At 39.3% G+C, this 14,156-nt stretch overlaps 1 protein-coding gene across 4 annotated transcripts in view; it reads left to right on the forward strand.

Annotated features, from left to right (window-relative positions):
• The window catches only part of dpp6a (dipeptidyl-peptidase 6a), a 383,254-nt gene that overhangs the window by 119,919 nt on the left and 249,179 nt on the right, over positions 1 to 14,156 (forward strand). Inside the window, exons 2-3 of one of the 4 annotated variants that reach the window (XM_047349742.1) lie at positions 3,455 to 3,571; positions 3,666 to 4,327. The exons of the other annotated variants lie outside the window; for them this stretch is intronic. Coding sequence (XP_047205698.1) covers positions 4,163 to 4,327 — 165 coding nt within the window. The 5' untranslated portion in view covers positions 3,455 to 3,571; positions 3,666 to 4,162. The remainder of the gene's footprint in view (positions 1 to 3,454; positions 3,572 to 3,665; positions 4,328 to 14,156) is intronic. 4 annotated transcript variants of the gene reach the window in all.

The following is a 14,156-nucleotide window of genomic DNA, read 5'->3' on the forward strand; positions in this document are numbered from 1 at the left end:
CTTGTTTTTATGAAGGAGGAATGGATTCGGAGACCACAGCCCTCCTGAGACATTTTGCCAGATAAGTGCAGCTTTGGACGAAATGAGAGGCTATCCATCATAAGCCAGGCTGCTTGGCTGACAGCCTGAGATGCACCGGGACATCTAAACTTATTTCTCTTGATAGAGCTGTCTAATTTTTCTTTTAGGTGGCTGATAGAAGAATGCAAGCCTAAAGCGGATAAAAATAAACAAATTTTGGAGTGATTACTATTGTAAACCTGCATCTATCAACTCATCAGTAGAAAAGTTTCTTTTTGTCATGATTATAACTCAGAATCATTAAATAAAGTGGAGCTACTGTCCGTTCTTTGTCCTCTCAGAGCCTCATAGGTCCGCTGCTATCTGCTGGGTGAAGGAGCATCATGGCTGGGATTAAAGCGAGCAGGTCTGCCCTCTGCTGCTCTAACAGAGGGTACATCTTTGTTCCACATTGGTGAAATTTACTGTTCTTTGAGAAATCCAGGATTTCTCTTTGGATTCTAAGAAATTACACAAGGTCTTAGCAGCCCATTGTTCATTTAATAATCAAGTTGCTTATTTTCTGCAACTTTTTCTGATTTTTCATGACTATAGAGGTTAAAAATAATTACATTTCTCTCTGACACCTGAAGTTGTTGTGAAGTTGAAGTCTGAGATGGGGTTGATGGAGATTGGTGGTAAATATTTTGCATAATTACAACACCAGAAGCGACATCCACAGCTTTCAGCATCTCTAATGGATTTAAAAGCACCTCTTAAACAGATGCATGGTGATCAGTCAGTTTTCATTGTGAAAAGAACTATGTTCACATTAAATTTAACCTATTGTCTTTAACTCTTTCACGCCATCAGATGGATATTTCAATGTTTTTAGCTCGTTCGGTACGCAGAGGGTGGTGTTCTTGATCCTGGAAGGCCTTACAAACTTATATCCGGTCAAGGATGATTTCCCACCTGAGTCGTTCACCACATGTCTTCGCCCCCTCTCTGCCCTTCTTCCTGTCAAGCTACAAACGAATAAAGACCTCAGGCGCCACAAAATGTTTTGAAGGAAAAAAAAAAAGATCTCCCTTTATACCTCAGCGAGCTGATGGTGCTAAAGGGGGTGTCAGATGTCCAGCACATGATTGAAGGACTAATTTCAGTCTGGACGCTTCTTATCCTCTCAAAGTAATATAAAATGGTTTTTTTTGGGGGGGGGGGGGTTTAATGCTTTCTCAGCATTACAACCACCTTAGATGAGATGAGCCTGGAAACAAGACACTATAGTGCCAAAAGTATTTGTCTACTTTTCCATGTACATGAACTTTGATGACGTCCTATCCTTAATCTATAAGGTCTAATTTGTTGACCTTATTTGTTGGCTCATTTATTGCCAGCAATAGTAACTTTAGCTATTCTATAAACATTTTCCATATGGTTTAGGAGTGTGTTCTGTTCCTAGTTTGATGAGAAAACCAGAATTGCAGCCTCCGCTATAATTCATCACAAAGGTGTTCAAGAAGATTCAGGCCAGGACTCTGTGAAGGCCAGTCAAGTTTCTCCCCGCCAGCCTTTATACACCTGCTGTCATGATTGTAAAACCAAAATTTATTGATTCGGTCATGTGACCCAGTACTTTTGGCAATATAGCCAAATATAAACTATTTTGCAGTGATTGCAAATGTTTGTAATTTGTGAAATTAGTAAAACTCTTAGTTTCCTCCAAATGTTTATGAAATCTATCAATTTGTCTATCCATTTAGATCAGTTATTATCAGATCAATGTTTTTAGTCCCTAAAGTCTTGCACCATAAGCCAGACATATGGATGTTTAATACTTTTTTAACAATAAAGTTTGAGTAATATAAATCAACATAAAAACAGAATCAATAACCTTTTGAAACGTGTGTAAAATATAATTTTAACAATGCAATTCATATTGAGGAATAAATTGGGTGACCAACAAATTTGTTTTTCACTTAAATTGCTAAAATTACACTTAGGCTCATTGTAACAGATGCACATGATCAGAACAATATTGTTCAACATTTTAAAGGAAATGTACACTCTTTAAAGCTCAAACATTTTGTCTGGTGGTCTCCTGGCTGTTAAAGTGACAGGGAACACCACAAAGAGTCTGAGGCATTCAGAAAGAAAACTGTAGCAACTAATGACTCTGGTAAAGGATTTAAAGTGGTCTTAAAAGAGTTAGATTTTAACCAGATCCCTGTATGAAAAACAGTCTTAATGTTGAGCGCGTTTAATGTAACTGCCAACGTGCTCAAGTCTGGCCATCCAAGAAAATTCACCTTGAAAGCAGACCGCAAGATACTAAAAAGTCTCCACAAACCCTAAAATGTCATCACAGGCTCCTGCCACTTTGATATGAAAGTGCATGAATGTAGAATACGGAAGTGACTGCATACATTTAACTTTCATGAGAGGTGTACAAGGAGGAAACATTTGCTCTCAAGAAAAACATGAAGGCCAGACTGACGCTGACCAGGGAGAATGTAGATAAAGACCCGGACCTCTAGAATAATGTTCTAAGGTTGAATTATTTCGACAGCAGAACAAAGAACATGTTTGGCATAAAACCAAATACACCTTTCCAGGAAAATAACCTCATACCAACTGTGATTCGTAGATATGGAAATGTCATGGTTTGGGGATGCTTTGCTGCAGCAGGACCTGGGCAACTCACAATAATATAATGCACCATTCATTTTTATCATGGGTCAGTCAGGATAATGATACACCACCTGTAAAATAAGTTAAAGCTGAAGCAGACCTGGATTCTGTACCGTGAAAAAGACTCGCATCAAAAACTCCAGTAAGGAATGCTGGGAATTAAGAAATAGAAAGTCCTAGTCTGAGACAAAGCCATGTTCTCTGTCCCTGAGATGCTGTGGGTTGACGTGAAATGGGCTGTATGTGTATATAAAAAAAAACAGACTGGTAGAAGGCTATAAGAAGCCTCTTTAGTTTCTTCAGACAAATGCAGTAATACTAGCTGTTAGGAGGTAGGGTGTTAACTTTTAATCCGTATGAAAACACTTAATCTTTTGTTTATTGAGTCAAATAAAAAAGCATTTTGTTTAAATGTATTTATTTTCCAGCAATTGAACCAAGATTACACATAAAATGTTCAGTTCTTTATTAAGAAATGCTCACATAGAGGGGGTGTCCTATTATTTTGATGTCTGTAGATGGATGCATGAGTAGATGGATAAACTGTATGGATTAAAAGATGAATAGATCTGGAAATTGAAAGATGGGCGCATGGGGAACAAAAGGATATGTGTATTGGTAGATTGATAGATAATAACATGGATGAATAACTTGACTGATAAATGGATGCACAGATGAATTCTGCGCAAATAGCAAAAATTGGACAGAAATAGTAGCTTGCTTCCTTTGTGCCCTTTTTTCCTCTTTCTGAATTGTCCAGGTTCCAGGCTTGCCACAGATATCTGCCTTAAATTCACGGGGAGCTATACATTCATTGTAAAATATAAAATAGTTAAGAACTGAGAACACACGGGATGATGGAGACAACGTGTAAAGGGTAAGATCGTTTCTATAAATCTGAGTGACGTAAGTCAGATTTACCTTATTCTTTTGCTCCTTTGTGAATAACCCACTCCTGTTTGCACTCTTAGGCACAAGGGGGCACTGTTGTTCTCTCCACTGCATCTCCACTGACCCAAATGGAGGCGAATAAAGATAAACTAATGGAGATGTGTTAACTCCACTCCAGGTCCACAGACAAAAGTTTGGAGTGTAAATCTTTACGATTCTAATGTGAGAAGGTTGTGTCCCTTCTCCGCCTAAAGCAGACAGCCATTAGTCCCTGAAGGTTTATCAGCGGTCACATTTCCTCTGGCACAGGGGAGGAAAGGACCGAGAAGTGAATCCGGCTCATCTGACCGGGATTTTTTCTTGCACATGCAGAATTCCTCATCGGTTTTGTTTTGTAGTTGTGTAAAGTGTGGGAAAACTGCGTCGATGAGGAATCGCTGCCAGGAAGCGTGGATGTGCGTGATCCAAATCCTTAACAAAGCCTGGAATCACATTTATCCACCCTGCTGAAGTAGAGCGGCATCACTTCTCTAACTTTTTCCTGGACGTGAACCGAGTAAACTATCAACTGGTCGACATGGCGTCTCTGTATCAGAGATTCAGCGGTCAGATCAACACCAACAAATCCTTCCCCAACACCCCGGAGGCGAGCCAGCTCCTCGGACAGGCCGGCGATCAGAGGGATGGGGCGGCAGAGAGCCAGCGAGCCCGGCTTCAGCGCCGCCGCTGCGAGGACGAGGATGTAAGAAGCTCCTGCTGCTTAAACCCTGAAAGCATTGTTTAAACCAATAAACCTAAACCAGTAACACCAGACGGTCCGGTTTTACTGCATTGATGTTTATTATTTCTTTTTCATGACTTTTAAAGATAAAACTATTGCGTCGTCGCCTCAATTGGCTGGATTATTTGTTTATAGTGACGTGTCAGTTACGTCTGGATGTGGAGCTGTGTGGTCTCGTAAATCTCATTATTGGCGCCCCAGTGTTAAAACTCTATTATATGGTACCTTTGGCATGCTAAAATTTGAGTCGGCAAAAGTGATGATCAAAACTAAGGGTTAAATCCTAAAAAAAAAAAACACCAACAGCCTATAATTTAATCTGCTGTTGACCTCGTTCTCCCTAATTTCCGCCTAAGATAACGAATATTAAATGTTGTCCGTCATATAAGCTCCTAAATGCTGTTGAGTGTATCTAAAGGATATTTCTCATAGCTCTGGATTATTCAGGAGCAGGAATGTTGCTGAAGTTGGAATACGTGGCGCTGTCCAAGGTGCTGAAAAGCTCCAAAAATTAAGCAGAGGTTAAATTTAGCTTTGTTTAGACTTTATAATACTCTGGTTAAACATATTTCAGAACTGAAATGGGCTTCAGGTCAGTCTCACCCTCTTCACATTGTACTGTACCCACATATTGCCACTTTTCCCCCTGTCTGTGTCTATTCCGTACCCGTCCAGGGTGTACCTCACCTCTTGACCCAATGAGCCACCTACAACAACAGCATACATTCATTTCTCTATATTGTATAGATCAGGAGTTCCCAAAGGGGGGTCAGGGGATGAATTACCATAATAAATGTACCATGAAATGTCCCATTAAATAATATATCATGAAATTAAATCATCAAATGTCATTTTAAAAAAAGGAATTCAATAAAAAATATAATTATTTCACTCTATATTTTATAAATAAATATAGAGCATACAAATTATATGGATATTTAGGGGGTCAGCAGTATGAATTTGAGGGTCACAGGCTGAAAAGTTTAGGAACCCCCTGGTATAGATAATAGGTAGATGGATGGAAATAATTTTCCCGATGACTTTTTGCACCATATTTTGTTATTCAGTCACATTTGTACCAGTTGAGTCTTATGAAAAATGGATCAAATTAATGCTAACGACTGTGCTAGTGTGCAGCTCCCTACGTAAGCATGCACAATGGTGGAGTGTTATTAATAGGGACAAAAGTAAGAAAAAAAAACAAATCTGAAATCAAATGTGCTAATGTTAACACAGCTAGAAAAGTATTGGTGTGAAGCTGAAAGTAACCTCGGTTTCAAAAGTTGGTTCAGGACATTGGCTGTGATGGAAATCTTCAACGAAGAGGATAAACAATCCTAATGATCCTAATCCTCCTCTTATTCCTGTTTATATGCAGGCTAGTGTTGGGACTGTTGTCACAGGAAGTTAGAAAAGGAGCGCTTTAAAACTCCCAGTAACGTTTTCAATATTAACTTAAGTCAATCACTCAGGGGTTTTCAACAAAACAACAGGATTTCTTATTTTTGCTGTTCACCCACTAGCTATCATTAGCACTGCATGTTAGAAAAATAGCATGTGTGGTGTTAGACTTGATATATTATTGTTTGTAGTTGTATATAATTAGTAAAAGTTATTATATTGAATGTAAATACTGAGATTTCCCAAATGCACCCCTACCCTAAATGTAAATAATTCCTTCACTATGTTGTATACGTTTTTAGCCTCTTTGGTCTATATCCTCTATATTTAAACAATTTTTAATCCGGTTCAGTGACTATTTGAACAAAGATAGCGAGGAAGCTTTGTTGTTGAACCACATCAGGATTTTTAGTGACAGATGTGATGAAGGTGTGACCTCTGACTGTGGCCATGACTGAAGGTCTCCACCAGCATGCAAGTTATAGAGTTATATAAGATGAATATAAACAGATGGCATAGTTAGTTTAAGATTAGGACCAAAAACACTCTTATGGAATCCCTATCATGCTAGATGTTTAAACATTAAAAAATAACTTTTGTTTAAAAAAAAAAAAAAAACAGTTTTGAGGCCTGTAGAAATTAACTTTTTGCCTCATTTACAGAACACACAGCTAATACATATAGTTTTGATCTTCCGTTTTGTTTTCAGAGAGTTGATAAGCTTGAAAGGAATTTAGAAGTAAGGGATATTTTGGGAAATATTTCCATCTTTTATAGGAGAGCTTTCTAATTGGATCAGAAAGCTAGTTTGAGCTTTCTGATCCAACCTGCATGTTTTTAAATGTTTTATTTCCAAACCCAAACATGAGCCCATGCTGTTGATGCCAGTGGGTTATGATGCTTGCTCCAAAGCTCTATTGAAGAGTGCAGGAGGTAAAACACTGGTTGAGGTGTGCATGAATTTAACATGAGGTTGATTTATTTACCAGCAGTCCTGTCTTTGTGTTTGTTGGTGCAGAGAACTTCAGCATGATCTTAGATCAATACAGACAGAGATGCATAATCCATATGGGTCAGCTTAGGAGTCCGATTGGGAGCTGGGTGGTGGTGCAGTTAAAGAGTGATTTTGAAGATGGCTGTTTTGGCAGTGATGATCACAGGATGCATGCATAATGATAAAATCCAGTTTTGAATTTCTTTGAGCTGTTAGGTAGCTTTAATCAATGAGCTTTGCATAGATTGTTCTCTGGTCCCAGTCCTCACCAGTATTTGATCTCAGTCCAACCTTGGGCGTTTCCCCACCTTTTAGGCCTTATTGAGCATGTGCAGAGGTGACATTTACATCATGCGTTGGAAATGAGAACCACAACCCACTGGGTAAAGAGCCCATCTGTAGTCAGTCGACAGAGACTTAAGTCATCCTTTCTGTTCAGCTGCTAAAGGGTCACTCTGAGTCCAGAACCAGCCAGAGCATAAGAGCAGTTTGTAGTTTACTGTTCTGCTAAATTCTGGATTGTTTTACTAAGGAGTCTGTCACAGCTCTACAGGTCCTTCTCAAAATATTAGCATATTGTGATAAAGTTCATTATTTTCCATAATGTCATGATAAAAATTTAACATTCATATATTTTAGATTCATTGCACACTAACTGAAATATTTCAGGTCTTTTATTGTCTTAATACGGATGATTTTGGCATACAGCTCATGAAAACCCAAAATTCCTATCTCACAAAATTAGCATATCATTAAAAGGGTCTCTAAACGAGCTATGAACCTAATCATCTGAATCAACGAGTTAACTCTAAACACCTGCAAAAGATTCCTGAGGCCTTTAAAACTCCCAGCCTGGTTCATCACTCAAAACCCCAATCATGGGTAAGACTGCCGACCTGACTGCTGTCCAGAAGGCCACTATTGACACCCTCAAGCAAGAGGGTAAGACACAGAAAGACATTTCTGAACGAATAGGCTGTTCCCAGAGTGCTGTATCAAGGCAACTCAGTGGGAAGTCTGTGGGAAGGAAAAAGTGTGGCAGAAAACGCTGCACAACGAGAAGAGTTGACCAGACCCTGAGGAAGATTGTGGAGAAGGGCCGATTCCAGACCTTGGGGGACCTGCGGAAGCAGTGGACTGAGTCTGGAGTAGAAACATCCAGAGCCACCCTGCACAGGCGTGTGCAGGAAATGGGCTACAGGTGCCGCATTCCCCAGGTCAAGCCACGTTTGAACCAGAAACATCGGCAGAAGCGCCTGACCTGGGCTACAGAGAAGCAGCACTGGACTGTTGCTCAGTGGTCCAAAGTACTTTTTTCGGATGAAAGCAAATTCTGCATGTCATTCGGTAATCAAGGTGCCAGAGTCTGGAGGAAGACTGGGGAGAAGGAAATGCCAAAATGCCAGAAGTCCAGTGTCAAATACCCACAGTCAGTGATGGTCTGGGGTGCCATGTCAGCTGCTGGTGTTGGTCCACTGTGTTTTATCAAGGGCAGGGTCAATGCAGCTAGCTATCAGGAGATTTTGGAGCACTTCATGCTTCCATCTGCTGAAAAGCTTTATGGAGATGAAGATTTCATTTTTCAGCACAACCTGGCACCTGCTCACAGTGCCAAAACCACTGGTAAATGGTTTACTGACCATGGTATCACTGTGCTCAATTGGCCTGCCAACTCTCCTGACCTGAACCCCATAGAGAATCTGTGGGATATTGTGAAGAGAACGTTGAGAGACTCAAGACCCAACACTCTGGATGAGCTAAAGGCCGCTATCGAAGCATCCTGGGCCTCCATAAGACCTCAGCAGTGCCACAGGCTGATTGCCTCCATGCCACGCCGCATTGAAGCAGTAATTTCTGCCAAAGGATTCCCGACCAAGTATTGACTGCATAACTGTACATGATTATTTGAAGGTTGACGTTTTTTGTATTAAAAACACTTTTCTTTTATTGGTCGGATTAAATATGCTAATTTTGTGAGATAGGAATTTTGGGTTTTCATGAGCTGTATGCCAAAATCATCCGTATTAAGACAATAAAAGACCTGAAATATTTCAGTTATTGTGCAATGAATCTAAAATATATTAATGTAAAATTTTCTTCATGACATTATGGAAAATAATGAACTTTATCACAATATGCTAATATTTTGAGAAGGACCTGTACTTGCCTAGGCATTGAAGTTTGGCTTTTTTAAAGGTGGGGTAAAACTCACTATGGGACATTTAACTCCACTTGGGGCTATTGAGATGTTCAAAATTAATTCTAAAATTGTTGTTATATGGGCACGGTGCTAATGGTATAGAGGTTTAAGCACACAACCCATGTACTGAGGCTTCGGTCCTCGATGCGGTGGTCTCGGGTTTGAGACCCAGCGACATTTGCTTCATGTCTCCCCGTCTCTCTTTACCCCTGTTTCCTGTCTGCCTACCATCAAAAAACATTGAAAAATAAAGGCCACTAGTGCTGCAAAGAAACCTTAAAAAACCCCAATATTTGGTTATTTTGCATTAATACTAGAAGAGAGAGTTGTTACAGTTGTGGCAACAGTAGTTAAAAGCAGTAAATTAATACTGGTTTATATATATGACCAGTATATATACATAAAAAATTTTTAGCGTTTCAGTTTCTTTCTCCACAGAGCATCGGCTCGAAGTTGTGCTTGTTGCAATAAGATGAAATGAAAATATTTTTCCCCCGTTTGTTAAATGCACCACAGCTAAGAGCTTATACTATTTTTGGTCAATAAACACATCAACTCTCACAGCATGTACTGTGAAACCTTTTTTTGAGGATAGTGAAAAATCAGATGAAGCTTAGGCACATATTTGTTTTTTTTTTGCTTACAGAAAGTTTGCATTATTTGGATTTATTCCATAGATTAAACAAGCCACTGATTTTAGCCATTCTGACATTTTATCCGCAGACCAGAACCAGTAAAAATAGAGAATTACAGTATCCTATCAGGTTGGCGGTTTATACTTGTAATAATCATGTAATAAATTACTGATTAGTGTTTGATGAATTCAAGTAGACAGACAGGAGTTTTTTTCCCACATTCCCACTGAATAACTAATTATCGCTTTTTGTTGGGTGCGAGTCTGACTCATGATCCTTTGTTGGCGTAATCCCTGTCTGCCGATACATCTGATAGTGATCTTAGTCTGAAATCCCCTTTGATGGTTATTCCAGGCTGGTGGAACAACTCATTAGTTTCTAATTAAACATGTTCTTTTTATCCCTTTTAGTTGTTGTGGAAATCTTATTTTTGATTCAATTCTTCCCGTTTCTAAACTTTGAAAGTACTATTATGTGACGTTAAATGTCTCCTTTTTTTTAGTGGCTTCATTTTAAAGCAAACAGTACATTTAGTCCTATATTTCTGTCTTGCTAATGAGGGAAAGAAAATCTCAAGTGGTGTTTCCAAACAAGCAAAAGCTAGACAGGAAGCAGAAAGATCTTTACTCTCCGCATGAAAGCTTCCTGATCCCTGCGGTGTGATTTCCTTTGTCTCAACAGAGGCCTTTACAGAAGGAAGCAGCTCTATTTCCTCATGTTTGTGTCTGCTCCAATCGGCATCGTCATAACGAGACTCGGGAGGGATCTGGTTCAGAATCAGACCTCTAACACACAGGAGACAGGATTTGTCATTGTGTGTGTGTGTGTTCCTGTCTTGGCATCACAGTGAGAACCATTTTCCAGATTTCACCATCTAATTGAGGACCGTTTGTACCAAAGTGAGGACATTTTGCTGGTCCTCACAACCTATTTTGCTAACGGTTAGGTTTAGGACTAAGGTGTGAATTGACTTTAGGTTAAGGTTAGGGTTAGGCATGCACTGGTAATAGCTAGGTTTACGGTTATTGTCAGGGTTAGGGCATAGAAAGGGTTGAAAATGACTGAAAATCAATGGAAGTCAATGGGAGTCAACACATGGTCCTCACTACATATAGCAAAACAAGAGTGTGTGTGTGTCTGTGTCTGTGTCTGTGTCTGTGTGTGTGTGCTGTGATCTGCCTTATGATGGCTTTGGGCCCAGACTTTGCATTAAGAAAAATGAGGCAAAATCACAAGAGGAGGTAGAGCTAAACTCTCACAGTTATTCAGTTTGCTTCTCATTATTATTTATATATCTGTCACACAAGCACAGAAAAACTCGCACAATGACAGAAACGTTTCTTTTTATTATTTTAAGGTTTGAATTATGGGCTGGAGTTAATAAGCAGCACAATATCAGATCCCGGTAGTATCTAAAAATAATAAAGGTGGAGGATAGTGAAATATAAAACCTATTAAGTTTTGTATGGGTTTTCATTGTCCTTTTTTCACTGAGTCAGCAGATGCTGGGTTTATTTTTCTTGAATAAAATGCCATAAATAGGTCATGGGCACTTATTAGGCAGAAAAAAAACAGATTCTGTCTACAAGTACATATTCATACCTCTTGTACATTTCCACTATGTGAAGGCTTGCATTTGGTGCTGTGGTCAGATGAGACCAAAAATAAACTTTCTGGCCTAAAAGCAGGAATGCTGGGAATGTTTTTCTTCAACGGGAAAGCTGGTTAGAGTTGATGGGATGATGGAGTCAGTTACAGGACAGGTAATCCTGGAAGAAAACCTGTTGGAAGCAGCAAAAGACTAGAGACTAGAGCATCAGGAGAAGGAGCTCAACATGAAGCCAGAGCTACAATGGAATAGTTTTAACTGGAGCATACATTTATGTGTTAAAATGGCGCAGTCAAAGTCCAGACTGAAATCCAACCTATAATCTTTGGTAGGGCTAGAAAATGGATGTCCACAAATGCTTTTCATCCAATCAGGCTCAGCTTTAGTTATTTTGCAGAGAAAAATGGGAATTCTTCAATGTGAAAAGCTGTTAACTCAGCAGAGAGGTGGTTTAGCAAGGTTTTGATTCTGGGAAGGCTGAGTACATTTGTATGCCACATCTTTTAGATTTTATTTGAAAAACAAAACCAGAATGATCCAGAAAGGATAAAGCCTGTTTGTCATTAATCTGGTCTGCCTGGGTTAGCCTGATTCTTTTACTTTGCTGAGATGCTGCTCTGTAGTTGTCTTTCCGTTGGTTTTCTAAAGGTGATTCAGATGTTGGGAGGTATGCTGCCACCTGCTAATATCTGGAGCAGCAGATGCGCAAGCTGACAGCAGCCCTTTTCTCTGATGCCTGGATGTTGAAAACCTGGGGGATGGAAACTGGGCCAGGCGACATCTTGCTGAAGTGATCTGATCTATCAAATAAAAACATCCCTGAACTGTTAGAATAGACAGGCATGTGACCACTGAATCTGAGCAACCCGTCTTTGCATTCATGATGGCATGTAGATGTTATAAACGGTACCTTTTTCTTTTGTCCTTCAAACTAGAGAATTAACATTGCTGTCGCAAACATTCACAAAAGACATCTGTCTCCTTGTGAAGGTTGGTCCTCGACAGAAGTTTAGAATCAGCCTGAAAGAGCTTCAGCAACAAAACAGGTGGTTGAGCAGATGTAAACAGCAGAGTAAGGATCTGGGAGGCTCATTTCCATCTTCACCATCTGATAGGAATGGCCTTGTAACCCTTTCCAGATTAATTGATGTCAGTGACTTTGTTTCTCATCTATTCTTGAATTACTTTGGATCAGGCAGCTTACTTCATGTTGTCAGACAGGTTCTACTTAATTGAATTAATGATTCTACCAGTCAGGAAGCAGCCAGGCATGACTGTGGCTGATGAAATTTAACAAACAAATCTGGTTAATCACAGTTAGTTCATAATTTAACAGGGGGGTATTTTGTCACATAAGGCTGAATGGGTTTGGATAGACCTTTTCTCTTGATAGATTAAATCATCATTTGAAAATGTTTCGTGTTTTGTTCTGGCTATTTTTGTGTAATATTGATATTTTTCATGATCTGAAACATTTAAGTGTGACAGGAAAGCAAAACAGAAGAAATATGAGGTGGCAAATGCTTTTTCATAGCTTTGTTTGTGAGTGTACATCCTGGTGGAACATCTCCACATCAACGTGTGTGTTTTGAGCGACCAGGGGGTCCATAACGAGGGTTTGTGTTGAGCTGCTTTTCTACGAAATATCAAAATCACATTGTTGTAGGTTTAGAAGAAAAAATCTGATTTCTGTTTTTCTTGCAGCAAAAATGTAAAAAAAATGAAAATGATTAAGCTGGATAAGCTGAAAGCCAGCTGTTGTTTGCCTGCAAACAAAAGTATTTACTTTTTGTATCCTAGTCCCAGTGAACTGGTCCTAATTAGTTCAACGTAATGAGCTGCTGCTGCTTGTCTAATTCTATCTGATTACAGAAACTGAATTCGCCTTGTTTTGTGTTAATTAGTAAATACTCCAAGCAATCAATATTGGCGCTGGGAGGATAGAGTCATCAGCCTGCTCTCTTGATTTGACATGGCATCTGGAAATTGTGCACATATGATGTGAGTTAGCTGTGATGAAATCCTGTTGGGTTCCTCCAGGAGAAATAAAATGTTATAAAGGATAAAAGAAAAAAAGTTGTAACTTGGACTTGCCCATAAAGGCTCTCACTTGTCTGTCATTGACAGCTTTTCATCATTGTTCTTGTTGGGAGCCTCTTTGGCCTCCTGCTCATCCCTCATCTAGCTAATTTCTCCCTCATCAACGTATCCCCAAACACTTTATGATGAACAAACATGACACCCGGGCACATGCTCTGTTTTTTTCCCCTCTTGTGATGAATTATGCAGCCAGCGGCGTGAAAAAGTGACTGTATGGTTTATTTATTACCAAAAAGCTTTCACAGTCCAAACCAGGTGCACATGGTGAGGAGGGGGAGGTGTTCGTAGGTAGCTAACAGTGATGGGCCAACAGCAAACATACAGCGCAGAAACGGGTCAGAAAGTTAGAAGAAGTCATGTAACAACCAGTAATGTAATAACGGCCAATCAGGTAATACCTGGCAATGACATAATTGTTTATAATAACTTACCAATGATGTAATAATGTATAATAACATTTCCTCATTAATGTAAGAAGTTGTTACATTAAAATCCTTTTGAAATGAAAGCAGCCGATGAAGGTATTAGACATAAATAGGAATTAATTGCTTAAAAACGACTGTTTATTTTGTTGTTTTTGTGCAGTTCGCTAAGCAACAGCAGGTATAGTGAATGTTGGCCTTTTTCTCCTTAATAATGGTTTTAAGGACCATTTCGAGAATTATTTGCTGTGCAAAACCTTAATTTGTTCAGATATGTACATTGTAATGTCCTGTATGGAGGAATATTATTTTGTTTGTAGGCAAGTTAGATAATGTACAGGGGCTGGACAATGAAACTGAAACAACTGGTTTTAGACCACAATAATTTATTAGTATGGTGTAGAGCCTCCTTTTGCGGCCAATACAGCG

The sequence above is a fragment of the Girardinichthys multiradiatus genome, chromosome 21 (genome assembly GCF_021462225.1).
Source record: "Girardinichthys multiradiatus isolate DD_20200921_A chromosome 21, DD_fGirMul_XY1, whole genome shotgun sequence".
Classification (NCBI taxonomy): Eukaryota; Metazoa; Chordata; class Actinopteri; order Cyprinodontiformes; family Goodeidae; genus Girardinichthys; species Girardinichthys multiradiatus.